Source organism: Carassius auratus, chromosome 18 (genome assembly GCF_003368295.1).
Source record: "Carassius auratus strain Wakin chromosome 18, ASM336829v1, whole genome shotgun sequence".
Taxonomy (NCBI): domain Eukaryota; kingdom Metazoa; phylum Chordata; class Actinopteri; order Cypriniformes; family Cyprinidae; genus Carassius; species Carassius auratus.
The window spans coordinates 8,443,806-8,469,321 of NC_039260.1; the positions used below are offsets into that span (position 1 = coordinate 8,443,806).

At 41.1% G+C, this 25,516-nt stretch overlaps 1 protein-coding gene across 3 annotated transcripts in view; it reads left to right on the forward strand.

Annotated features, from left to right (window-relative positions):
• The window catches only part of znf423 (zinc finger protein 423), a 149,045-nt gene that overhangs the window by 37,102 nt on the left and 86,427 nt on the right, over positions 1-25,516 (forward strand). For all 3 annotated transcript variants that reach the window (XM_026287422.1, XM_026287419.1, XM_026287420.1), the window contains one exon: positions 5,232-5,435. In XM_026287422.1, coding sequence (XP_026143207.1) covers positions 5,232-5,435 — 204 coding nt within the window. The remainder of the gene's footprint in view (positions 1-5,231; positions 5,436-25,516) is intronic.

A 25,516-nucleotide genomic window follows, 5' to 3' on the forward strand; every position in this document is an offset into this window, starting at 1 on the left:
TGGCCCGCAGAGTGAGGGACATGGGCTCCAGCTGGCTGTGAGAGAGTGAGGTGGGCTTCGGGCACATCCCCTGCTGAGGACCCCCAAACACTCATTAACACATGCTCTTGCACATGAAAGAGGACAACAGCACGCACCCTAACTTAAAGTATTGATAAAATACTCTCTCACATACATGAACAAATGTGGGGTGGAAAGTGTTCGCCACCTGGGACGGCAAAGTCTGTGTGTGTGTGTATTAGGTGAAGTCTTTGTCATCAAAATAGCAAGGTTATTATTCTCAAAAACTGGAGTAATCATTTCTACTCTGATAAATGGAGCTTTCAATCAAATTCGCAACACCGTTGTCCACTCAGTAACCCTCACCAAACATGCACACACAGTAGCGTTGTGTGTCTTTGGCTTGTTTCTCACCTAGCCCTCTCACAGTAGAGGGAGTCTAGGCCCTGTTGTGAGATACACGAGTGTGTGTCTGTCCTCCAACTCATTGCAAAAGGACACTGAAGGGACAAAATTGCCCCCCATACTCATTTGAACCACAACAGCCCACCTGAAGCACAACATTATAAAAATATTAAACACCACATTATGTCGCTACTACTACATTTCTACTACATTAACAACACAGATAGCAGCTCACTTACCACAGACTTGCTAGCTTGACAGCTATTGCAGAAATGAAACAAAAATAGCAGCACGGTTTCTGTGAGAAGCGGTGCGTGCTGGAGATATATGTTAGCGGAGAATGGAGCAGAGCGGAGAATTATTTGAGCTCTAGGAATATATCAGAGAGCATAAAAAACATTTCTTTTGAATGACATTTTTTCTCGTTGGATGGTATTCTCAACAGCCCAGATTACATTGAGCTTGACCATGCCACAGTCAGTCTGTGTTTAAAAAATGTGCGCTGATTCAGAATGATTCCACTTAGCTTGTTTGCCTTGACCTTAAGTCACTTCTAGGTTTTGCCTGTGAGGGTGGTAAATGGAAAGTCTAGCTAAAATCTGTCATTACTTGCTCTCATGTTGAAAGCTGTATGGCTTTCTTTCTTCTTAGGAACAGAAAATGAAAAATGTGTTTTTTTTTATTCTTTTCAGTCCAGCTACAATTGAAACTGGAGCTCTCAACTTTCAAAAAGGACACAAAAACGAATACAAGTACCAAAAGTGTAATCCATAATGACTCATGCTAAATTCCAAGTATAATATAACTATATTTTTTTTGTGAAAAACTGGTTAAAATGTAAATAATGGATTGTTCAAGTTAAAATTATTCAATTCAATTTTCAGAATTAGTCTGAATGATTTGTTCATAAATTAGACTCGCAAAACCAATGATTAAGGGAAGAACATCAGTAAAAACTAAAATGTTTGTCTTTTGGTGTAAAAATGTTTCGTATGGCTTCATAAGACCACCTTTAGGGTACTTTTGTGGTCTTTTGTGTCCTTTTCGAAGTTCCCATTTCATCATAAATGTAAGCAAAAGATTATGGATAACAGTCTTCCATTTTTCTCACAGAACAAATCCATATGGCAAAAACATTGGTGAGGGTTATTTTTTGCGTATCCTATCCCTTTAAACATTTCAACCGAATGCTCAAAAATAAAAAGGGAGGCGCTTTGGGTGAACCCCAGTCTCGAAACGTTCACGGACCTCACCTCGACCCCTGCCCCACCCAATGTCCATCAGCCTCTCTTCACACCGTGCATCGTGTTTATGCACGAGTTTGCGCTCGTGTGTGTTTGTCAAGGCCGCGGTCGGAGGTGGAACGACAGCAGCTGAGGTGCATGATGCGTGATGCGTGTGTATCAATCTTCCACTGCAGAGAGAGAAATGGAGCCCTGTAATGACGGTGGCCCTGCACTCTAATGGAGTGTGTTCTGGAGGGCCCCCTCTAGAGACTCCCCTCCCCTCTTCCCTCCTGAGAGGGCATACGCTTACAGGAAAGGAGGGGGAAAAGACCCAGTAATGAAAGGAAGATGCAAAAAGAGAATGAAAAAGAAGGATGGAGAAGTTTAAAAGGCAGGTTAGCGGCGTCGAGCGCTCCGCCGGCCTCTTTTATCCTTGTTTCTATGTATGCCAGCAAGCCCCGCTTATGACTGGAGAGATGGAGGGATGGAGAGAGGAGAAGGGTAGGGAAAGGTCCCCTCCTGCTTCTCCCTCGTTGCCATGGTAGCAGGTTGTGCTGGCATGTGCCTTGGTTGGCAGTGCCTGTACCTCTGGCATGAGGGTACCTGGGGGAATCAGGGTGTGTGTGTGCGAGTGTGTGTGATTGAGTGAGGAGAGGTAGGGAATGTTCGAGGGTTACTGCCACCATCCATTTTCCCCGAGATTAGAAGCTCTCATGGATGAAATAGTGTAGTTAATGCACCTTTTGTGTGTTTGCTGGTGTGTGTATGTGTGTAACCGCTGCTCAGGGCTCTATCAGTGTAGTGTCAGTTAGGGGCCGTTCTCCTCCCTGTCCAGACGGTGTTCTCACCACTGGACAGATGGCCATACCCCTCCTACCCCCTCGCCCAGCCTGCACCACCCTCCAAACCACCACGACGCCCCCACCTTCACCCCCACCTCTCTACCCTCTGCTCTGGTGGGGGCGAAATAAACTAGAGCACCTCGACGATTTCTTATCCAAATGCCCCTCCAGATACCGACCCCCCCCCCCCCCCCATCTCCACCTGCAATCCGGACTGGGCAGGGGCCCAAAGCGAGGCCCAGGCTCTCCTCTGGCCGGGCTCCGATCCGCAGGCCCCATTAGCGTGTGCTGCTGCGGCGCGGTGTAATGCAGCGCCAGGCCTGGCCAAATTAGAGCTGATCAGAATGTGTGGAGCACAGGAATGGCCACCTCCTGCTTCTCTCTGATTGCACAAGTCCAGGATGATTAGACAGGATGTTAAGCCCGGGGGAGCCGGTGAGCAGCCCTCCCTCTCTCCGGCCCCCACTTCCTCCCTCCTCTTTACCGCTCCCTCTGCCCTCACGCTTCCTCCTTTCCCTGCTCTTTTTTTCTAAGCTCCTTGGTTTCCCTTGTCACCGACGTTGTTTTTTCTGCCTGTTTGATTTCTTTTATTCAGTAACGTTTCATATTCTTTTAAATTTAAGTGTTTTGGAGCCGGTCAAACATACACGTGAAATGGAAAACTGGTTGCGTATTGCATCAGAAGTTGCGTTGACTAAACACGTTCCATCATTTAACACATTTTAAAAACATTGATGGATAATTCAGTCATTTCTGTTTTGCGCTCTTGCGTTTAGATACATTGCCATAGTGAAGGATGCTATTAGGGAATAAAAGTGAAAAATTGTTTTTTTAATACTCCCTCGAGTTTGGATAGACTGGGATTGAGATGAGCGCGGATTTAGGGATTGAAACAAGAGATTCAAAGTGTAGTGTATAATTGATTATAAATTCAGGTTACCTGATCGTTTGCCCTATGCTGTTCACATTAATGTCTTGATGAAACAGAAGTAGCTACAGATCTTTTATTCTGTTTTACACACACACACACACACACACACACACAGATATATATATATATATATCTGTAGGGTTTTGGTTTTATCCATCTGCAGTTCTCAATGCTATCTTGCAGTCAAATCATAAGAGGGTGAATTTGAATGATTTTGTTATATATTATTTGTGTCATATGCGGATAAGAAAAAACATATTAGCTTTGACACTTTTGCAGAGTGTGGTCAGAATGGTACCCCTCCATATGGGGTCTAGGTAATCACAATGCAATCACATGGCTTTTAAAGTGGTCAAGTGCTATCCGATTGTGATCCAACCACCAAAAGCGCATGTCAATGGCAGGTGTGACGGGGGCCTTTGTGTCTTAATTTGGATCAATCTTATCAGGTTCTCTTTGCTCTCATTCTGTCTCGCAATCTCTTACCACCCCACATTTTGTACGCCGCCTTGTCTCTCTTCCTCAGTCTCTCTCTCTTTCCCTCTCACTCAATCTTGCTCTCTCCTCTCTCTTCCTCCAGTCTCGTGTGTAGTCCTTTCAGCGTAGAGCCTTTAATGTGATAATAAGGTGTGAAAATGGAGCCACAATGGCGGAAGGAGGATTGCAGTGGCAGATTTCTCCACTGGTCCTTACTATGTGCCATGAGCGACTGGGTGGCTCACGCTCAAGCGGCTCTCAAAGCCTCGGGCCCCTCTATTACACTTCAGTCTAGCGGCTCATGGGAGCTTTGATGAAGTTTTGACTCTGACTAGACACACTTAGGGTTGGGATTTATGCTGATAGGCTGAGAAAAGTGATCTGTTTTAGGTCATTTTTAACAGTGGGGTTTTTCCAGTAACGTATTGCATTTTCTATCAATTACTCAATTAGTGACTTTTCAGATCATTGGCAAAGCATTGTAAAGTTTAATTGATTCAGGTGATTTGTTTCTTGTAAATGATTCTTTACCTCATATGCAGAATTTGAATGTATGATTCATTCTAGTGAATTGGTTCATCTTAAATTCTATTCTCTCTTTCTTTCTCTCTCCCAAATGTAGATTTGTAGAGCGAGTCTTATTGGTATATTCTTTATGTAACATTTGGAAATTCTGATTCATTCTAATGAATTGGTTAATCCTAAAGGCTATTCTGTCTTTCTTTCTCTCCCTCCCTCAAATGTAGATTTGCAAGTTATTCATTTGGATCATTAACTGAAGTACAAAATGATACACTGATTTGGATTCCTGCACAATAAATGTTATACTACAAATATAATTTTATGTTAAGTTATGTTATGTCATGTCATGTCTAGATTTATATTATTTTTTTATTTCTAGTCATTAGTTATTCATTTTGACAACACATTCAGTTTATTCAACCCTCAGTTTGCTTGAGAATTCAGATTTTATAACGTGTGTGTGTGTGTATTTATGTATATTGGTCTGTGTGAATATGTATATGAATACAACTTTTTCAAAAAAGTAACTTGACTTAAGTTTAAACCTAAGTTCTGTCTCGGCAACCTGCAGTCTCAAAATAACTTCCCAAACACCGGATGCAATCTGCTTGTATTTATATATATATTTTTATTGATTTAAGTTTTGACAAGTACAGTATGTTTTGCTGCCCGTGACATTTGCAAAAGCCCTGTATCAGCACATGAATGAACACATAAGAGGCCAGAAATAATTATTAAAGTTTGATTCACCTGTCAGTAGCAATCCCTTAATTTCACATCTTGCCCCTTTTCTCTCTGCGGTGCGTGTGTGTGTGTGTATATACATAGATGCAGCCGTATCAGAGCGAGACTCCGATAGAAAGGAGAACCGGGCGGCGGGTGAGGACGGAGAACAGAGTGTGACCAGTCATGACGAGAGGGTGGGAGAGGAGGATTTAGATGACGACTCCATCTTCACCTGTGACAACTGCCAACAGGACTTTGAGTGCCTGGCAGACCTGACAGAGCACCGTACCAACCACTGCCCAGCAGGTTTGTGCGTGTGTGTGTTGTTTCTCCACTGTCTTAAAAGAAGAAGTGTCACTTTAATGTGTCTCTTGTATGTTTACTTTGAGTTAGACTTATAAATGAATGATTGTTGCATAATATTAGCCTTTTTACCTACAATAATCATGCAACTTATCAAAAATACAAATCCTTTTGCATTACATTTATGGGTGAGACAGACTACCTGTTTATCCTGTACAATGCCAGATGGTGGAGTGGTTGGTAAACCTCCTTGAAAACAGTCATTATTTTTTGCAATTTCGTGTGGTTACGCTGTTTGCACAGAAATTCTACACAGATTTAATTTTTTATTTCTGATGAAAATCATATTGGCAGGAGGCAGAAGTTGGTATAGTTTTCACGGTGGTGGGGTTACTCAAAGGCCGTTGGCTGTTCTGGAGTCAGTATGGTCCCTCAGGAGAGTGGTGTTTTAAAGCTAACATGCAGTACATGCACACAATAGCCGTTATTACAATCGCGGTAATTAATGAAACGCTGAAAGCGGCCCTGCAGGGGCATCTGCTTCCTAGCAGATTAATCAAGGGCCTCTCCTTAACGAGCATAAAAACTGAGGTGAAGAGGAGGAGAGTTAGATATAGAGAGAGAGAAAGAGCATGTCACCCCAGCAGTCGTATGCAGTACAATATTTATTGAATAACCGTGCAATGACACAAAATATGATGCTAGTGGATTGTTAATATCCATGGCCTCATTGTACCAGAGCACACATGTTTCTGAGGGGACACAAGACAGCGTGACACAACCCTCTTCTCCATCACCTTCCTTTATTTTGGCAACTTACCAAGTAATGAAATCATGGCACTGGATTTTAGATGCAATCTCAGTTTCGGAGTCATCAGAGAGCTGCATGCTGCATTGTGGAGGGGAAAAATAAAGAGTGAAATGAAATAACAAAATGCAGTTGTTCCAAGGAGTGTGCGATCTGGAGATTGCAAAATAATCTGGTGCTGTGTCTGGGGGTTTACCTTCTTCCACTTTTTAAGATTGATTATTATGATGATTATTATATTAGTTTATTATGAGTGTCATTTTAGGAGTATTTATATACTATAATAGTTTTTATTAATATTTTGAAGAAGCTTTTATTTTACATTTTCATTTTAATTTTTGTTTAATTTTTAGAAATTATATGTGGTTTAAATTTTTTTTAGGATTGATTTATTTGTATTTCAGATGTCATTTTATTTTATTTTAGTCTAATTTATTTAATTGCCAAGGCAACAATTTCATCTAATATTATTTTTGTAATTTTAGCTTTATTTGAATTAACAATTTTTATTAAAAGTTGTATTTAATCATATTATCCTTGATTATTATTACTATTTATTATTATTATTATTATAGTAATTATTATTAGTAATAATAATACTGATTATTAAATTTATTTAAAATAAATATTTATATCAAATTAATATCAAAATATATTGTTATTACATTTAGAATTATGGACATTTTAATCATTTTTAGAAGTAGTACTAATAATGATAATAATAACAATAATAGTAAGAGCAGTAAATAAAAAAAATAATAATTTGCAATCCCTTTCAAGTTCTTGACACTCCTGGGAGCTGGTCTAGTGGGGGAGAGAGTAACGTGCTGCTGGTGTCTTCATCTGATAAGGGACAAACACACCATTTTGTGTGTGTGTGTGTGTGTGTGTGTGTGTGTGTGTGTGTGAGGGAGGCCATGTTGTGGAGAGCAGTGGATGGTTCCCATGGCTCCAAGGAGAGCCTGGCCAATATCAGCACACCAGCAGAAGGCTCATAAAGCCACTCTATCAATTTACAGTTATTATTATGACCGCATGCCCGTCAGAGCAGGAATATTCGAGCACAGCCGTGCCACGCCATGCCACGAAATGAAATTTCTATTCCCTTAACAGTAGATGCCGTGGCTATAGAATTACACCTGGAATCCCATCATGTGTTTGTGCCTGCATGTGTGTTTGAGCGCGTCCGTCTCGTATTTGTGCACCGTCCTCTAGTTTAGCTTCTCTACAATAATATAACCTCTGATATGATCGCTACCCGTCTCTACCGTTATTGTCTTTCTCTGCCTGTCCCTCCATCCTTCTCTTCCTTCTCTTTTTCTTCTCCTCCCTCACTGCCATTGATCACTGCTAATATGAGTTCCACAGGAGACGATATTGGAGACGAGGAACGTCTGCCTTTCCATCCCTCCAAATGTCTTTGGCTCTGCCTTCCCCCATTACACTCAACTCCTAGTGTTTCCATCTCCTCCTACTTTGTATTATATATCACTTTAACTTGTTGTGCACTCTTTCTCTTTCTGCTCAAGATTTACACTGGTGCTCAAAAGTGAAAATCTGGGATACAAAATCTTTTTGTTAAGCCTAGAAATAGAGAAGTTGACTAGATGTAAACAAAGAAACATGATGTGCTGTGAATAAAAGATATGAAAGATTTTTCACTATTTCTAGATAATCTAAAATAGATTATAGAAAACAGATTTCTGGCATTGATCATGTGACTCTTTGCAATCAGATGTTCCTGCCTCATCAGTTTTACTTGTGGAGTTCATGCCGTGCAAATTCTACTGTCATTAAAGCAACATTAATCCAGTTCAAATTATTGTTTTATTTTAGAACTTTTCACTCAAGTTAAGCTCATAATATAATGCGTTAAATTAAAAATTAAAAGTGCAAAATTACAGCATTTTAAGTAGCGTTTTTAAGAATAAGTTAATGTGTTGTTACTCTATTAGTGTTGTATTTTTGTGTTGAATAAACATTGAGTTGTACTTCTAGAAATTACTTACTAGTACTTCTAGTTTTGGCTATCGCTGTTTTTTACACTACAGTTTGTCTTAAGATTTTTGTTTTTTATCCTTTTGTCTGCATTTGGTCCAAAGTACAGTAAAAACAGTTACGATTATAAAATATAATTGCAATTTTAGTAACCCTTTTCTGTTTTAATATACTTTAAAATGTAACTTATTTATGTGATGGCAAAGCTGACTTTTCAGCAGCCATTACTCTAGAATCCTTCAGAAATTATTCTTAAAAGCTGATTTGGTGCTCAAAAATTTCTTATTGATTTCTTATTAATTTGACTGACCCCAACGGTAGTGTAAATGACCCTGCGTCCCGATATCATGTCTGTTTACAGGATTGCAGTGTAAGTGAGTGTGTTGCTGGCAGTTGGACGACATTATATTGTCTTGTGTATGTTTATATTTGTCTCTGTGTGAATATATCAGGGTCATGAGTGTGGATTAGTGTTTGTGTGCACAAGTATGTGATTGTGTGTGGGTGAAACGTGAGTGTGTATGTGAGTGAGTGTCATACTGTGGGCTGATTCTGAGGGGAGGCTCTACTGGAGAAGGAATCTGGAACACTGGCTCCCTGAGGAGTGCTTGGAAAAAACCTCAGATCAAATGGAGAACATTCACTGCGCTGCTCCGCTCCACTGCCCTGCAACCGGCCAAGGTTGGGCCCTGGCTGTTAACAACACTCACCTCACTCTCTCGCGCTCTCTTTCTCTCTCTCGCCCCCTTTCCTCATGTCCCCTGTGGCGTTGTGCAGCTGACCCCTCCCTCTCTAGTCTGGAACAGAAGGCCCTATAGCCTCCTGGGTTTGGCTCAGTCGAAGAAAGAGGCCCAGTTTAGACTCCACAGCACCAGTAGGCCTGTTCAGGTGTCCTCTCAGCCTGGTTTTAGTTGTATGTGTAGTTTTTATTGGTCCACCTTCACAATGTTTTGTATATAGCAGTGTTGACCACCCTGTGAGCTCCCTAAACTCATGTGGCAGGACAGGGGGGTGAGCAGAAGGCGCGGATACGCACGCACACACACAGAGGTGACCGCTGCATGGCAGCTGAGCTCTTCTAGGCTGAAATTAAAATTCATTGGATGACATCCTTTGACCCATTTCTCACTTGATCGGTTCATATTTTGATCTTTATAGAAAATAAATGTCGGGTTGTGTGTTGCCGTAGGAGAACGGATGAGAAATACTGAAAGACTATGGGGAGTAAGCCAGAGAATGGTTGAGTGAAGCAGGCAACCGTGTGGGTAAACGAGAGAGCTGTCAGTCAGCTGGGGGGGCGGGCTCTCCACCTGTCAGATACAAATAGGAGGCGAGTGCTAATTAACCCGCCTTCAGAAGACTGAGGGGAACAGCAAGCGCTCCAGAGAGACAGACTGAGGGAGAGAGAGAGAGAGAGAGAGAGGTGGTGGGGGGGTCTGTAGTCAGTAGAAATAGCTCTACAGCGCTCACACTCTCTGTCACTGTTCCGAGAAGCAAAGAGAGGGTGGGAAGATAAATGGGTTCTTTTTTTTTGGGACCTTTTTGCCACTTTTATTTATAGGTGTAGTCAGAAAGGACAGGGAATGATTGGTAGAATAAGTGGGAATGGGGTCAGTAAATGTCACCAGCTGGATTCAAACTTGCACTCCTACACGTTAACCAAAAGGCCACAGGCCTGACAGTGAGATGTACTTGTCATCACACTTTTTGATTCAGATTTTAAATTATTTACATATTCACAAGATTTATTCTAACAATATTTCAGTATTTTCTGATATTTTTACCTTGCAAACATTTTCTTTGTTGGTTTTCATAACACAGTTTTTTTGCTGGAATTATTGGGGTTATTTAAATATTTGTATATTTTTTATATTATTTAAAAGCATATTTAATTTAATTATTTAAATTACTTTTGTATTTTTCTGCATTAAGTTTTCATTTTTGTTTATTAAATGTATTTTAAATAATTTTTTATTAAACTAATAATTTTAATATTATACACTTAATTCAATTTAAATTTATTTTTATTTAAATTTTATTGCATGTTTTAATAATTTGTATTTAATAAAACTAGTATAGTTAATAAATATTTAAATTAAAAAAATATAAAAAAAAATAACACAGAAGTTTGTGAATGATGACAGTGGCAAATCTGCAGATTTTTCTCCTGCGTTTCTCCTATGGTAATAGTATCCCATTTGTTCTTTCTCTTTAAGACTGTAACATTCAATGCACACCAACTCATTTACTTCTATAGACACAGAGCGGTGTGCCCTCTCCTCTGTTGGCAGGCTAGGTGGGGAGTTGTGTGTCTGGCAGGCAGTTGAAGTGTAATGGGGGTGTGTGACGGGGCCTCAGGGTGGTTCGGTCCCTTGAGAGAGCAGTCACCCCTTCATTCTTCCACTAAACACACACTCGCCCAGGGCACTTTATGCTATGAATACATATCCCTTTTCAACTTATCCATCCTTCCATCCATCCATCTGTATGTCTGTCCGGGCCAACCGAAGACCCCCCAGCTCCTGCCTGTCGTCACCACGGCAGCTGAATCCAGAGAGGCCAAGACTCTTATTAAAGTTGCAGATCATTTTCCCTCTCTCTTCATCCTACAGAGAAAGAGGAGAGTAGTGGGTAACTTGATCTTGCTGTGCTGGGAAAGAAGCTGGACAAGGACAAACTCTGATATTAGTACCCTAAATTAATTTTATTGCCATTAGCTGAAATTTTTTTTGAATAAATGTGGCTGGACATCTCTATGTATGTTGAAGAAAGGATTTATTAAATTAAGCACTTTAACCATGGAAATAATATTGACTTGGTTAGGGAAGACAAATAAAAATGCTCTTACAGTGGACGTTTAGTACCCCCTTTCCACCGACAGGGGGCCAATCTGGAACCGTTCCGCTTGTCTCTGTTGAGCAGGAAAGATTGCCAATGCACTGGCCCCTAAAATCTGCTGAATCAAATAGGAATCATTAGAAGTTAAGGGTTATTTTATTTTATTATTTTATTAAATTTTATTGCTACAGTGTATGCGTGTAAAATGCATATACATATTAAGCAACACTTAGAAGTAGAAGTAGATCGTGATTGCACAAAGTGCTGAAAATGTTTATGGCTCATAAACGGAGACTTTGTGAAGTTTTTTTTGTGGACAGCTTTTAAACGAAATCACTTTTATTATTGTTCAACTGTCAAGTCAGCAGAAACGCGGTCCAGAGAGAGGTTTTCCTATCCCTGGTTGATCTTTGTGGAAAAGTGTAGCCTCCATACGGCAAAATACCCCATATTTCCTCGTAGATCTCCATTGGAAGCATGTCTTTTTTGTTTTTTCAAATCAGGAGACGAGCTGAAATTGTTGTCTGTGGTAATCGTCAGTATGCCACGTGTGTCTTGAGCTGTATTTGCTTTGCGCACGTTTGTGGCACCTATATCAGAGGAGAGCGTGTGCGCGCTTATGCGTGTCTCTGTGTGTTTGCACAAATCAGACTACGCGTGATCCCTCAAAGTGAGAGCTGCTTTGTGTGTTGGTCCTCCCTTACCCCCTCCATTCCCTCTCTCTCTCTCTCTCTCTCAGAGCCAGAGGGTGGCCTGAAGATTCCTCCACTAAGCCTTTGGCACAGATACAAATGCAGTCACAGCTGGTTGTAAACTCAGGTTTTCCAGAGAGAGCAAGAGCCCTGCCTCCATAAGAGAGAGATTGAGGGGAGGGGAGGGTGCACAGCATGCAGGGAGAGCGAGAGAAAGGGAGGGGGTGAGACGATGGAGGGTTGTTTCAAAGCACACTGGAAGTCATTTTTCATCACAGGGTTCATTTTTCACGATGAAGTTCTTTTCTCTCTCCTTTTTCTCTTTCCCAGTTGCTGTCTTTCAGCGTCTCTTTTTCGTTTCCTCTCCACCTCCTTCCCTACGTGACTCTACTTATCTCGTGTTTTTCCCCCCTTGCTTGCTCTCCTAGCCCTAGATTTTCTTCTTCCCCCTTTTATAAAATATGGATGGCACCAGTTTTGGGAGAGTTGAGAGGCTCTCTGGCAGAGAGAGCAGTGCTCTGTATCTCTGTAGAGACTCGGTTTGTGCATGCACCTAAACACTTCACTGAGCAATCTGTCAACATGTCAGCAACACATGTTTTGTAAAAAAAAAAAAAAAAAAAAAAGGGAGGAGAGAGAGAGAGAGAGAGAAAGGAAAAAAGCGCTTCCAGAGGGAGTAATGGCTCCCACCAGGACTCCGAAAATGCTTTGAATTCAGCAGATTTCTATTGCGGGGGGACTCCCCTGGGGTGCCTTTTTTACAATGCCTGCATTTCAGAAATTTGAGCCAAAGACCCCTGGGGGCGTCCTTTCATAATGCCTGAAAATGTAGGGTTATATTGTGTGCAGTTCCCCATGGGGCCTTTATTAATACCTGAATTCTGAGGGACTGGAAATTACACAGGGACTCTGTGGGGGCCTGCGCTCGCACCAGGAAGGGAGAAAAACTCTGTGGGGACGTTCTCTCTTCTCTTCCTTTTCCTTCCATCCTCTCCTCTCCTCTCTCCATTTTTTTCTTTCCTGCTCCACGCAAGAGCGAAATAAAAGAATTTGCCAAAGGACACAAAAAAGGAGTGTGTGTGTTGGCGGCAGTGTACTTGTATTCAGCTTGCCTTCTCGGAGGGAAAAAAACAGCCGATTAAAAATGTAACTCTCTCTCTTTTTTTCTATCTCTCTCCCTCTCTCTCTCTCTCTCTCGGCTGCTGTGTCGAGCAGGCGGGCGGAAGAGGGGAGAGTAAATATTTGGTCTGTCTGCGTGTGCCCAGGAAGAAGCCAAAATCTGTTGGAATATCCACACACGTTTTTTTCCCACTCATAGAGCGAGAGAGGTAATATTCCTGCCACCAGACGCACTCATTTGTATTCATTGGCTATACGAAGGGTGTGTACGGACAAATAAATGTATAGATATTCAAAGTACACAATTACGAATCTATTTCTTTTGGTGCTCATCCACACCAATACGCATAATTCATACTGTGCTTATTTGCGCAAGCTCTGGCCACGCGTCCTCTTTGTTTTTAGGTTCAAATCGTCTCTCTCTTTTTTTCTTTTTTTTTTTGTCTCACACTAATGCATAAATATTACTCATTCATACATAAAGATCTGTGCGCGCCACAGGAAGTGCACTAGTTCGAAATGAATTTTCTGCAGATTAAATGAAACTTCTTGTTCCTGGATGCTGACTGCTCAACTTTGAGCCCCAAAGTCAGTCGAGGCCGTCTACACTCCCTTTGGATGATTCCAGGGGGCATAGGTCCGTTCTAAGATGGCCGCCCTTTGTTGGTTTTCCACAGGGACCAAGTCTTTGTCAGAAGCTCTGTGGGTGGAGGAGGTCAGGTGTTCTTGTCTTCCCTCGATTACTTCGCATCTTGGTTAGGGTTTTGTCCGAGAATGTGACCCCCGGTTGGTGGGCGTGACCTCGGCGACCCCGGGCATTGGAGAATAGAGCCATCACCAGGTTCTTCACAGGGAGCCGCGGTAATGAGGAACAGCCTGTTCTCTCCGATTCAGTCCTGTCACCCCCTCCTTCTCCTTCCGTCTCTCACCCTGTAGTGGATAACCCAAACTGCCCTCTTTCTCCCCGTCTCCCTCTCTCCAGCTCTCCTGCAGTGTCCTTTCTCCCTTTCTCATTTTCTTTTCACTCACTCCCCACCTCCTGTTGAGTTTGGCCCATTTGCCCCCAACTCCCTCGCTCTCTCAATCTCTGGCTTCTCCATTATGGTTTGTGGCTACTAGCTGTGCTCCTCCACTCCTCACTGGCTCCCTATAGCCAGCTTAGCGTGGGCCGAGTGTGGGCGTGGAGCGTGTCCCTGCAGGTCCGGCCTTCAAAATGCACCGTTGCTGGTATTGTTACCATACAGTACCAAGATGCGGTCAGGTGGCGTTGTATGTCAACAGACCCTGGAGCTGCAGACCTTGGGTACGCACACATACATACCTAGACCGAACTTACTCTTTCACATTCTCACACTCAAGGGGCCCAAATTGTGCGCGCACACACACTCACATACATACACACACTTGGTGCAGTGGAGCCAAAGGGCAGTGTGCCAGGGGGAGAGCTGTTATAATAGTTTTAACCCTGCGCTCAGGTGTGGCTCGCCTTTGTCAAGTGAAATGTCAGGAAAAGCAGTGCCCCTGGGACGTGCGCATGGAGAGAAATGGGCAAGGCTGTCTGAATCCACACTCTTTTCAAAGAGCCCCAGCCTTTCCCCTTCTGCAGACAGACAAGAGTCCATTAACCACGGCCGCCAGCATACACACTCACACACTTGCCCTTGTTGACACACACACACACTGATTTAGCACAGAGACATGTGCGTGCTAGTAGAGATGGACCGTACACGCCCATAAGTGCTTTTCCGTTTGTCATGTTTTGTTACTTTTAAATGTATGTGCGATGGAAGGCTGTTCCTGAACCTAGTAAGTCTACATAGGTATTTGAAATAAAACGGACCCTCAAAAGTGACAGATTTTGAAGCTCGACATAGGCAGCAACTCATAAATAGAGCTGCTAAAGTGAAGCACAACTGACCCTTATAGAATTTGATGCTAAGCTAATGAAATGATGCTCTAAGCTTGTTTTCTTCCCCAAACCAGTTAAGTGCACATGCCGGGCCACAGCCCATCACCATGCTTATTGACTTGACACAGCACTGAAACAAATACTGACCCGTAACTCTACTCTAAACCCTAACCATAAACTTTGTATAACGTTGGTAGCACATTCTGATTACCGATGCTGTTGGAGACATCCATTACTTTTCTAAACTCTAAACTATAACCATGAAATCTTTTTTTGTTTTATGTTTGTTTTGTGACTGAATATTTGAGTTGACCAACAAAATCAGTTGCGTCCAGGTTTTGTGCTTAAATGGTTTGGGGGAAATAATCATGTGATGTTATATTAAGCACAATAATATACCATGCACACAGATTTTTGGGCAGATTGTTTAATCGTTTAATTAGATTTTAACCATTTTATCAACGCTTTTCTGTAGAGCTTTTAATTTATATTTATTCTACATATATTTAAATATGTGATGTTTTCTTTTGCTATCTTCCTCCAGAACTTATAAGTTAGGAAATCATAATCATGACATCCATCCAGTGATTTTTGTTGAAATCATTTGGAATCTGACTATAGTTAAAAATTGTCTTGAGTTGTTTTTATTGTTGTTGTTTATAATTAGTACACATAATTAGTATTCATACACATTCCATTTTATAGTCCCCGTTCACAACTTATCGCTGAGTTTGTTTCTCACCTCTAATGAGGTTAAAAAATGACCCCACTAGGTTATGGAACAGAACTTGTATCTGTGTCCTATCTCTAGGTCTCATGATGTGGCGGCCAATCACAGTGAGTTTTGTAGGAACTTAGAATGCCGCCCTACTTTACTGTCAATATTACATCTCCTAAGACCCTCACAAGCTTCACATGCTCTTAAATGCATCACATATCTCACGTTCTCATTTCCGTAGTTACGCATCACAGCTAATATTTTGCACACGGCCCCCACTCTGTGAAATTGTCCGCAAATGATAGAGAACCTCTTTTCCAATCTTCCCATGAGGACAGCCCCCCTCGGGGACCTCTGCCAGCCTCAGGCAGGCTCTCAAACACCCATTACGCCCTCCCTCTATCTCTCTCGCACATACAAGCACTCATACACGGTGACGTCAGTGGCTGGTTGCTCCCCTGGGTGCCAAGAGCAGTCTTTGTTCCCCCTCGTTTTCCCCCTCCCCTCCAGTCCTGCTCCTCTCCATGTCCTTTGTCCCTGGAAATAGCCATCCAGCTAAGTGCCTGATTGGAATCCTTCGCATCTTGGCAGGGTCGCAAGGGGGGGGCCTCTGAAACCGCGAGGGAGTGAGAGATGGATGGATAGCAGGAGAAAGAACAGGAGAAGTCTAGATTTAGAGCGTAATATCGGACGAGGGAGGGCATATATGTTGTTTTTTTCCTTCTTTCAGCGGAATTAGTGCGGTAGGTGCGTATTGTTTTGTCGAGGCTAGTGACAGTGGAGCATCCCGGGAGAAACCGAGGAAGGGAAATGCGTGATGGGGGTTGAGTGTTCAAAGGAGATGGCCCTCTATTGGGGTTAAAGATCTGGAGAATCCTTCTGCTGTTCCTCTGAGCTCAGATCCTACGCGATCCACCCTGCCTTTGTAAAATATTTAAACCTGTTTCTCATTTCTGGGGAGGATAGGAAACTCAGTGCTGAATAAGTAACCAGACTTGGGGGTGGGTGGCGTCACCAACACAAACTCCACCTTGGAAAAGATGATAAATCCAACACGCACAACCCGATGAGAAAAAACAAAACTTGTCACATTATTAGCCTTGGTGTCTCGCCATCGCTGCCTTTCCATTCTTGCTTTCTTCCATTTTCTTTATTCTTTCTTTCTTTTTTTTCCTCTGTTTAATGAGAGCAGCTCCAGTGGAGCGCAGTAGGGCCGTGGCGGACCTGCTCTCTGGCTGGCTGGTGGGAGCGCCCTGCTCAAGTAATGAACTCCCCCAGGACACAGCACAGCAATGCAGGCCTGTTTCCACGCTCTGTTCCCAGGGCAGGCCAGGACTGCTGTTGCCGCTGCCGACGCCACTGCTGGGTGGGGAGACGGAGAGAAAGAGAGGGAAATGGAGAGACTTGTTACCCCCCAGTCTGCTGCCAAAGCATCGGGCCTGCAAACGGCTAGATAAAGTAAAATGGGGGTTTGGAGGAAAGGGAGCGAGAGATTGAGCATCAGGAGGCTCCGTCAGCTGTGGGGGGCTTTGGGTTGACTGGTGAGGGGCTGATAACGGGTCAGTATGGATCGGAGACGAGTAATAATCCACAAGCATGCCGGAAAAGTTGAGGAGAGATTAAATGAGTGCAGTTATGTGTGTTGGTTTTGGATTGTGACAAACACAGTGTAATGGCACCATGTGTCCAGCTGGTAAACACTGCATTCTGGCATGGTAAAAAACGGTGGGATTTCATATTTATTACTTAGATTTTTTATGAAGTAATTTGCAGAATATAGGCAGATCTAGATCTATCTATCTATCTATCTATCTATCTATCTATCTATCTATCTATCTATCTATCTATCTATCTATCTATCTATCTATATATATATATATATATATATATATATATATATATATATATAAAACATATAACCTATGTGCACTCCAGGTGCAGGTCAAATATTTAATACATTCATTTAATACGAGTGACAAATTTTTTTTTTTCTGTTTTGCAACCTCAGACTACTTGGATAGAAAGTGTTTTTACATCATAAAATGTAAAAGGTATAGGAAAATGGTGATTATTTGTTGCTATTTGCTCATCTAAGTGAGTTCTTTTGTATTTGGCAGTTCAAAAATAGCATGAAAGACCCCACAAAAAACAACAACAACAAAAAAATTACTTAGTTTTATGACTAAAACCATCCCTTGTTTTTCCCCTTATGATTTTGTTTATGAGACTTTTTGTGCTATTGGTTTTACGATTGTCCCTTTAAGAGACCAATCGAACTAAAAGACAAAACAAATCTGCTGTCCAAATCATGGACCATCAGTTACCGGAGCCCTCAGAGCAGAAAGCGAGCCCAGTGTCTTGTGGGATAGCAGAGAAATCAGTGGTGATTTTGTTGTGATTAGGTTGCGATGGAGCGTTTCCACCACCGGTTTGGGTCAGAACGGATAAACTTCTTGATGTAGACGAGGCAGCATCATTACCCTAGAGCCTCAAAAATGCGAGATGTGCATGTCAGAGAAGCTTGGCAAGACACTATAGAGAGCCAATCGCGCATAGACAAGAAGTTGTTCCACTATTTGCACTGAAAACCAGAGCCAATTCTTAAATCTAATTTTGGCCACAATCCGCAATCAATGAAAAATCCTGAATGTGATATTTCTGAACTTCGGAGAGTTGGAAAATGAACTCTGCAGCAGCAGTCATGAAGTGAAGAGACAGTTTAGTGAGGATGGCGTGACTTGTTGCCCGATATAGACCGACCCCATTGTATTTTTCTCTCAACTCAGACACATCAGAAGCCCTTGTCAGACACTTTCCAGAGATAACATTTCTTCCAAATGAAATAAGGCATGAGCGACTGTTTTTTTTTTTTTTTCGCTCCGACGTAATAATACCCATATGTCCTTAATTATTCATATTTTAGTAATGTAGTCTCTTAATGGCTGGAAACACAAGTAAGTAATAAAACACTTGGGGGTTTAATTTAATTTAATTTTTTTTCATATTAATTTAATTTTGGGGCATGTGTGAGAACTTGTGGAGCAGGAAATGCACCCTTCCATGATGGCTTTGTGCTTTTGTTTGTGTGTGATGAAGAGAGAGAATAAAAGAAAGGTAAGAAACAGGTTAAGTAGACAGGTAAATTATGATGCAAACATACAGGCCTATGTGTCTTTTCCTTTCCAAAATTTTTCTATTAATCCTATTAATATTTTGGTAAATAAGAGATTACTCAATTTGACCGTATCGATCATTTGGTAATAAAAACAATATTTTTATTTAATAAACAAGAAGAGTTTGTCCATGTCCCTTAAATAGTTGTCCAACCTGTTGTATTGGGGAATCTGTCCCTTTAAGAAAAGGCCATCCAATTTAGTGACAACAGATATTTTTAATCTTTTCAGTGGTGGGAATTTCAACGGCTGAGATTAGCAAGTTGGTGACTTTACAATTGACAAATTATCTTCATAAGAATTGGTTTACTTGCTTTGCCAAAGCTTAACATGTCCACCCTGTCGGCATAAAATATGCCAGAAGTGATTAGAATACAGTATTTTCAAAATATGTAAGTTTAAATAGATCAAATTCTCTTCAACAATCAGACTAAATATTTAGCTAGTCACAGTTTGTTGTAAGCTAATATGCTAATTGAAGCTCAAAATGTCCACCCTGTCGGCCACTTAGACTCGCTAGAGTGCACATAAACGGGTGGACATAGCATTCATTTGTAGTTAATTCTATATCAGTGTGATTGAGGATGTAATTATTATTTATTATTATTATAGTATGTACCCTGTTTAGGAAGAGGACATCATAACTTTTAGAAAATATAATTTGCATCTTAATTTTGCAATGAAAATATATTTAACAGTAATATACAGTATGTCCATGACAGGGTGGACATATCTCATGGTTTATGCTTTGAATAATGGCCAATCATTTTCTAAGACGTGTGTGGGAGCGCAGCTAATATGTTTCCATAGTACTTGAGTGTCTACTATTTATGATATGACATAAAGCGAATGGAAATTAAAACCAACATTTTTGTGTATTGTGAGGGTTGAAAGGCATTCTATGGTGATATTGACCCAAATAAAGTAAATTAAATACTTTTCTTTGTTTATTAAATTAAATTTGATAAAATGTAATAAATACAAAACATAAAAAAGGGCTTTTAAAAAAAGTTGGAAATTATAATATATGGCTGTATAGTCATAGAATACACTTTTGATGTTAGAATTTTATTTATTTATTTATTGGGTGGCCAAGTAATTGTTTTTGTAGGCCATTGAGCGTTGGTTGTATTGTTTTTACCAAGTGGATGATAAAAATCTAGTAGACTTGCTTTGCCTTATTTGATCTTCTTTAACTTGGAGCAGTACACAACCACCACCTCCCAGAACACCCTACATAGACCATCCTAGCACCATGACAGGGACTTATTCCTCATCACATTTGCATTAAAAGTGTATAACTGTAGTTGTGATTTTAATGATTAAACCCACACCTCTCCAGGTGGTTGAGTTTGATAGCATGCCATTGATGAAGGCAACACACATCCCTGATGTTCTTCCATAGGATAGGGTAGGAAGAAGGAGGGAGGGCGTACATGAAAGCCGGATCATCATTGAAGCCGTTTTAATGTTTCTGTTCTCCCACGTTATTAAAAAGTGGTGGTAGGGCCGCATTTGATGTCAGGATGGGGCTGCACTTTTACTGTTAGTCCCACTGCAATCCTTTTTTCTGCCGTGGAGTCCAAGCAGCTAGTGGTCGCCATTGATCTACTGCACCCGTCACGCTGCCCTCTACCACACTGTGTGCCTCATTGTGTGTGTATGTGTATGAGCTGACTTTTTTATTCATATATGAGTAGGCATTTGTATTCATGCTTGCATGTGCATTTCATGCATTTTACATATGTGTGAATGTCTATACACATTGTATGTTTGAATGCACGTCTGTTTGGAGGTCAGCTTGCTTCTCCTTTCCAGAGAAAAACCCCTGGGGCGATGCTAGAAGTATCCAACAAAAAGTTTTTTTTTTTTTTCAAGTCGTCCAGTCACAGTGGACAGCCATCCTTCCCATGGGCCAGCAGGGGGCTCGCCGCATGGGCCGGGGCCTTGCAGGCCAAGGGGGAGGGCCAGAACGGGATCTGGCAGTGTTTGTGCGTCCTGGTAGGGGTTAGAGTGTGTGTGTGAAGGACTAGTGCAAAGGCAACCCCAGGAGCCAATGGATTGGAGAAGTTTTCACATTGCCTCCATCCTCTCTTTCCCTCTCCCCACGCTTTAGCGGATGTAGGCCGTAATTACTGGACCCCCTGGCTTCCCTTTCTCCTGACCGCAGCCTTTGATCTGTTTCATGTCGGGCAGATTTTTTTCCCCATTCGCTGTACCTTTGTCTCGTCCTCCCTTTCTTTTCTCTGCCGCTCCTTTTCCCCCGACTGAGCCCCCTTTGATGGAGACAGTTTGCGCTCTTTAATACACAAAGAGAATTTTCTCTCTCCCCACCCTCCATTTTGTTTTAAAGTTGAGTCCTTTTTGTTGACAACGACGTTGAACTTGATATGGATTTTTTTCTTTGTTTGCTAGTTTATGTGGCGTTTTCTCCAATCCTTGTGACCCTGATTAAAGACACGGCTCTCTTTTTTGCCCCCTCTCTCACTGTGTTAAAAGTGAAATAAACTCACAAAGCTAATGGCTGGCCACTCTTTGGGTCGTCCTGGTGTCCTTTTTTTGCGTTTGAACAGTGGAGAAACAAGATACAGGCGACGTGTGTTTTAGTTTAATGCATGTTCTTAACGTTGTGTGTAGGAGAGAGTCTCAGGGAGTGCATAGGTTTAACAAAAAATAATAATCCACTGATGAAAACAGTCCAAAGTGAATAAGCAGTCCTCACCTGTTGGCGGTCGCGCATTGTCCGTTGTTTAGCGCGTGTCCCGCCGAGCATTGATCCATAGTCTCCCGCGTGCGTGAAAGTGGGGGTTGTGTTTGTTTGTAAAGTAATGGCATTGTTAGCATAATGCTGGGTTGATTTACTATTTGGTGTGGCTATTCTTTTGGGCTAATTGCCACGCCACATAGCGCTCTGGCAACGTTAAAGGGCCGGTATGAGATTCTATGAATGCTCAAATCTGATAGGCGCTATCAGAGCGGGTGTGGGTATGGTCCAGCGATCAGTTTTTTTTAACAGATCCCAGACAGGCGGTCCGTTGTGACTTTGCGGTTTGCTTGTTGAAAGTGTGTGATTTTTTGTTCTTGTCTTTTGATTGATGTTTCTCTCTTTTCTTGCTCTATGTCTGTATGAAGCTTAATGGCAGCAGTTAAAAGTAAAGTTCAGCAAAAAAAAATTACAATTCTGTCATTATTTACCTACCCTGGTGTGGTATGACTTTGTTCTGTGAAATGCAAAAAGAGATGCTAGTTAGGATATCCAAGCTATCCTTTCCCATACAACAAATTAGGAATGGATGATGTGAAAAAATGACCAAATACGACCAAATACCATAAAAGCAGTTCATCAGACTGATAAAAGTTTTCTGAAGCTGTATGATAGTTTTGTGTGTGGAACAGATTTTGTTCTGTTCTGAAAAGTCATTATTCATTGAAAAGCATGTTTTATGAGATTTGGGAGCTTTGGTGGAGCGAACGATTTTCAGTGAATAATAAATATATATTTTTTTAGAATTGTGAATTTCTAAAGTTTATACATTCGTAATCATCTTTTATTATTATTATTATTATTATTATTTATACATATTTAAGAAAAAAATCTGTTCCTCACACCAGGTTTGAGTAAAGTGCAAAATGCCACTGATTCTCACATCTCATGATATTATTTAACACCAGCTTTTAATATGCAGCAGTATGAATTTAACTCTAGACCTAAGGTTTCAGTGTCTACCAGAAGAGCGAACAATGATTTTCTAATCTGGCTTATAACTGATTTTTTATTTTATTATTTAATATTTTTTATACAATAAATAGCCATTTGAATATACATCTCTATTTGAGTTCCATGGAAGAAATTCAGACAGGTTTGGGATAACTTGAGGGTGAGTAATTGAGGACAGAATTTTGGGGTGAGATGTCTCTTTAAGGGCAGCTATTTGAGTTTATATGTGTTGTAAGTGATTGTGTGAGAATCTAGAGAGGCAGTCAGAGTCAGAGCATGCTGCAGTAATGACAGTGGTGAGGTGCAGCTGTTTGTGTTTATATGTGTCGTATTGGAGTGTGTGAGAGGTTGAGCAGCAGACAGGCAGTTGAGAGGCCGTGTGTGCTGCTGTAATGACAGTGCTGAGGTGCGGCTCTCTCTGTGTCCTTGAACCCCGGCTGGGTGCTCTGGTGTCACCCTGGGGAGTGCACCGTTTAATACCACAGTAATTATCCTGTCCTTATTCACCACATTGCCGTCCAGGTGTCTCCTTCACCCTGCCTCGCAGCGTGTGTGTATCTGTGTGCATGGATGTGTGTGTTTTAGTGGTTTTTTTTATAGTGCCGCTGCCCTGTATTTTTATGCCTCTTAATATTCATGACACCTTTTCATTAACTCATGTGGGTGCGTGGGTGTTTGTCAGTTTTTTTCGCTGTTTGTGTGTTCACGTTATATACGTGGTTCTGCGTGTGCTAGTTTCTGTTTACTCAACTGTTTGTGCATTAATGTCAAAGCATGCGTTTGCATGTGTAGTTCTTGTGTGTAGGCGTATATGCACGTGTGTTTGTGATGTCTTTCTCTCCAGATCTCCAGCTTACCGTCTGTCTGCTCTCCCAGTCTGTGTGACTAATGGCAGGTCCAGGTGTTCCTCTCAGTACTGGGGGTCCCTTGAGGTGCCGATGGCTCCCTCTTTGGCAGCATGGGCAGGAGGTACCTGCCTCTCTCTGCCTGTGTATAGGGTCCCCAGTGCCCAGGAGCCTCATGAGGGCCCCAGCCTAAAACCCCCCCATTCTCAGCTCCTCTTATAGCTTAGATATTGAAGTGCAATATCATGCATTAGCTCTTATTGTGTCAGCCTGCTGTCTGAATTGAGTGTGATGAGATAAAGTTCAAAAACTGCCAAAAAAACAAGCCTTTCTATTGTATTGTCTGTGCGTGCTGCACTTAAAAACAAGCAGCGCTGCTAGTGTACTTGGATTCAAGAATGAATGACTCATATGAGCCAGTTCTTTTAATAAATCATTCACAAAATCAGTTTGAATCAGTCAGATGAATCCTTCACTGAATCAGCTTGCTGCACTCCTGTACACTACTGCTCAAAAGTTTTAGGTTTTCAAAATAAGTATTTTATGCTCACCATGGCTGCATTTGATTGATGAAAAATACAGTAAAAACAGTAATAATGTGAAATAATATTACGATTTAAAAGTTTAAGGTTCAAAAGAACAGCAATAGACATTTTTTGTGAGCATGTTAAACTCTCTACTGTCCTGATCTTTGATTAATACAATTCTTCCTTGCTGAATAAAACTATTAATTTCTTTCCTTCAAAATAAAAAAAATTATACTGCCCCTAAACTTGTTCATTTCAGAAGGTGTATAGATACAGATATATAAAATATATCAAACACACACACACACGAACTTGTGTGTATTCAGTTTAAGGGGATAGGTTTATTATTTTAAAAAAGTTGCATGAAGACATACAGTATAGCTCTATAAAATAGCTATCTTTACCTGTTCTCCCCTCATCTGACTGTAGGGGGCGATTCGCATGGCAGTGTTTCCCAACCCTGGTTCTGGATTACATCCAGCACTACACATTTTGCTTATTCCTAATGAAATACACTTCATCTCATCATTATGGTACTCCAGGATCAGAGTTGAGGAAACACTGCTCGGCACAAATCACATACAGTGTAGTTCTTTACAGATGGTTTATGAGGTAACTGATTCTAATCCAGCCTGCATTACTGTTCTTATTTTTTCTTTTTCAACTTATTCAACTGTGCTCTTTTGGTTTATGGATTTAAAAAAAGCATTGGATTGTCTGATTTAGCCCCAGCTCTTTAGTGCCCTACACTGCTCCAGTGGTCATCTCCTGCACTGCGGCTTTGCTCAGGTGTACTGTTAGTGAATTACTGTAGTGTCAACTTGTCAACTGGGAGCATTTGTTTGAGGGCTTGAGGTGGATTAAACACTCATCAGAAATAAGGTGCTTAGCCTGTCATTCCCCAGAGACCGTTATATGCTAAGCTAAGTGCGATGGCCATTACCATCACGCCAATTTTTACACTGAATTTGGGCAGTGTGCTAACAGTTAATTGTTCAGTCAAGTTTTGTGATGTGGATGGCAGGGTGTGCTCATACTGTAGTTAGCATGAAGCATTCTCCATTAGCCGCCTCCTGTTGCTCAGGAGCCTGCGGGCACATTGACTATTTTTAACAATGAGGTTTGGCTGATTGAGTTCAGGGAAAAGAGGGGTGGTCAGAGACAGACACTGTAGACTGCAGAACCTCTACACATACAGTACCACACAGGACCTGCCAGAGGTTTTGGGGGCGGGCTTTGAGACATATTGTGACATAATGAGTAATTATTACCAGAACGAGTTTGTATCAAGCATGTTGACTAGACAACAATTTTTAAGGTAGTTCATGATATGTGGCACATAGTATTTTATAAATTCAGAAGACAGAAGATTTTTGAGCCAATTAGAATTTGATTGGCATACATTTTTAAATAAACACATATGTTTAAATATTTACGTTTTAGTTTTAGTTATTTTTTTACACATAAAAATCTTAATAGAAAACACATACAGTATATATATATATATATATATATATATATATATATATAATATTTAAATGTTGTTGTTGTATTATTATTATTATTTATTCCTAAACTATCATGTAGAAATAATAATTTGGCCCCTGTAGTGTCAACACAAAAAATAATAATCATAATAATAATAATATATTTATATTATTTATTTATTTTTTATTTATTTTAATTCCTCTGGTGCCCCCCTGGCCCCTGTAAATACAATTTTATATATATATATATAT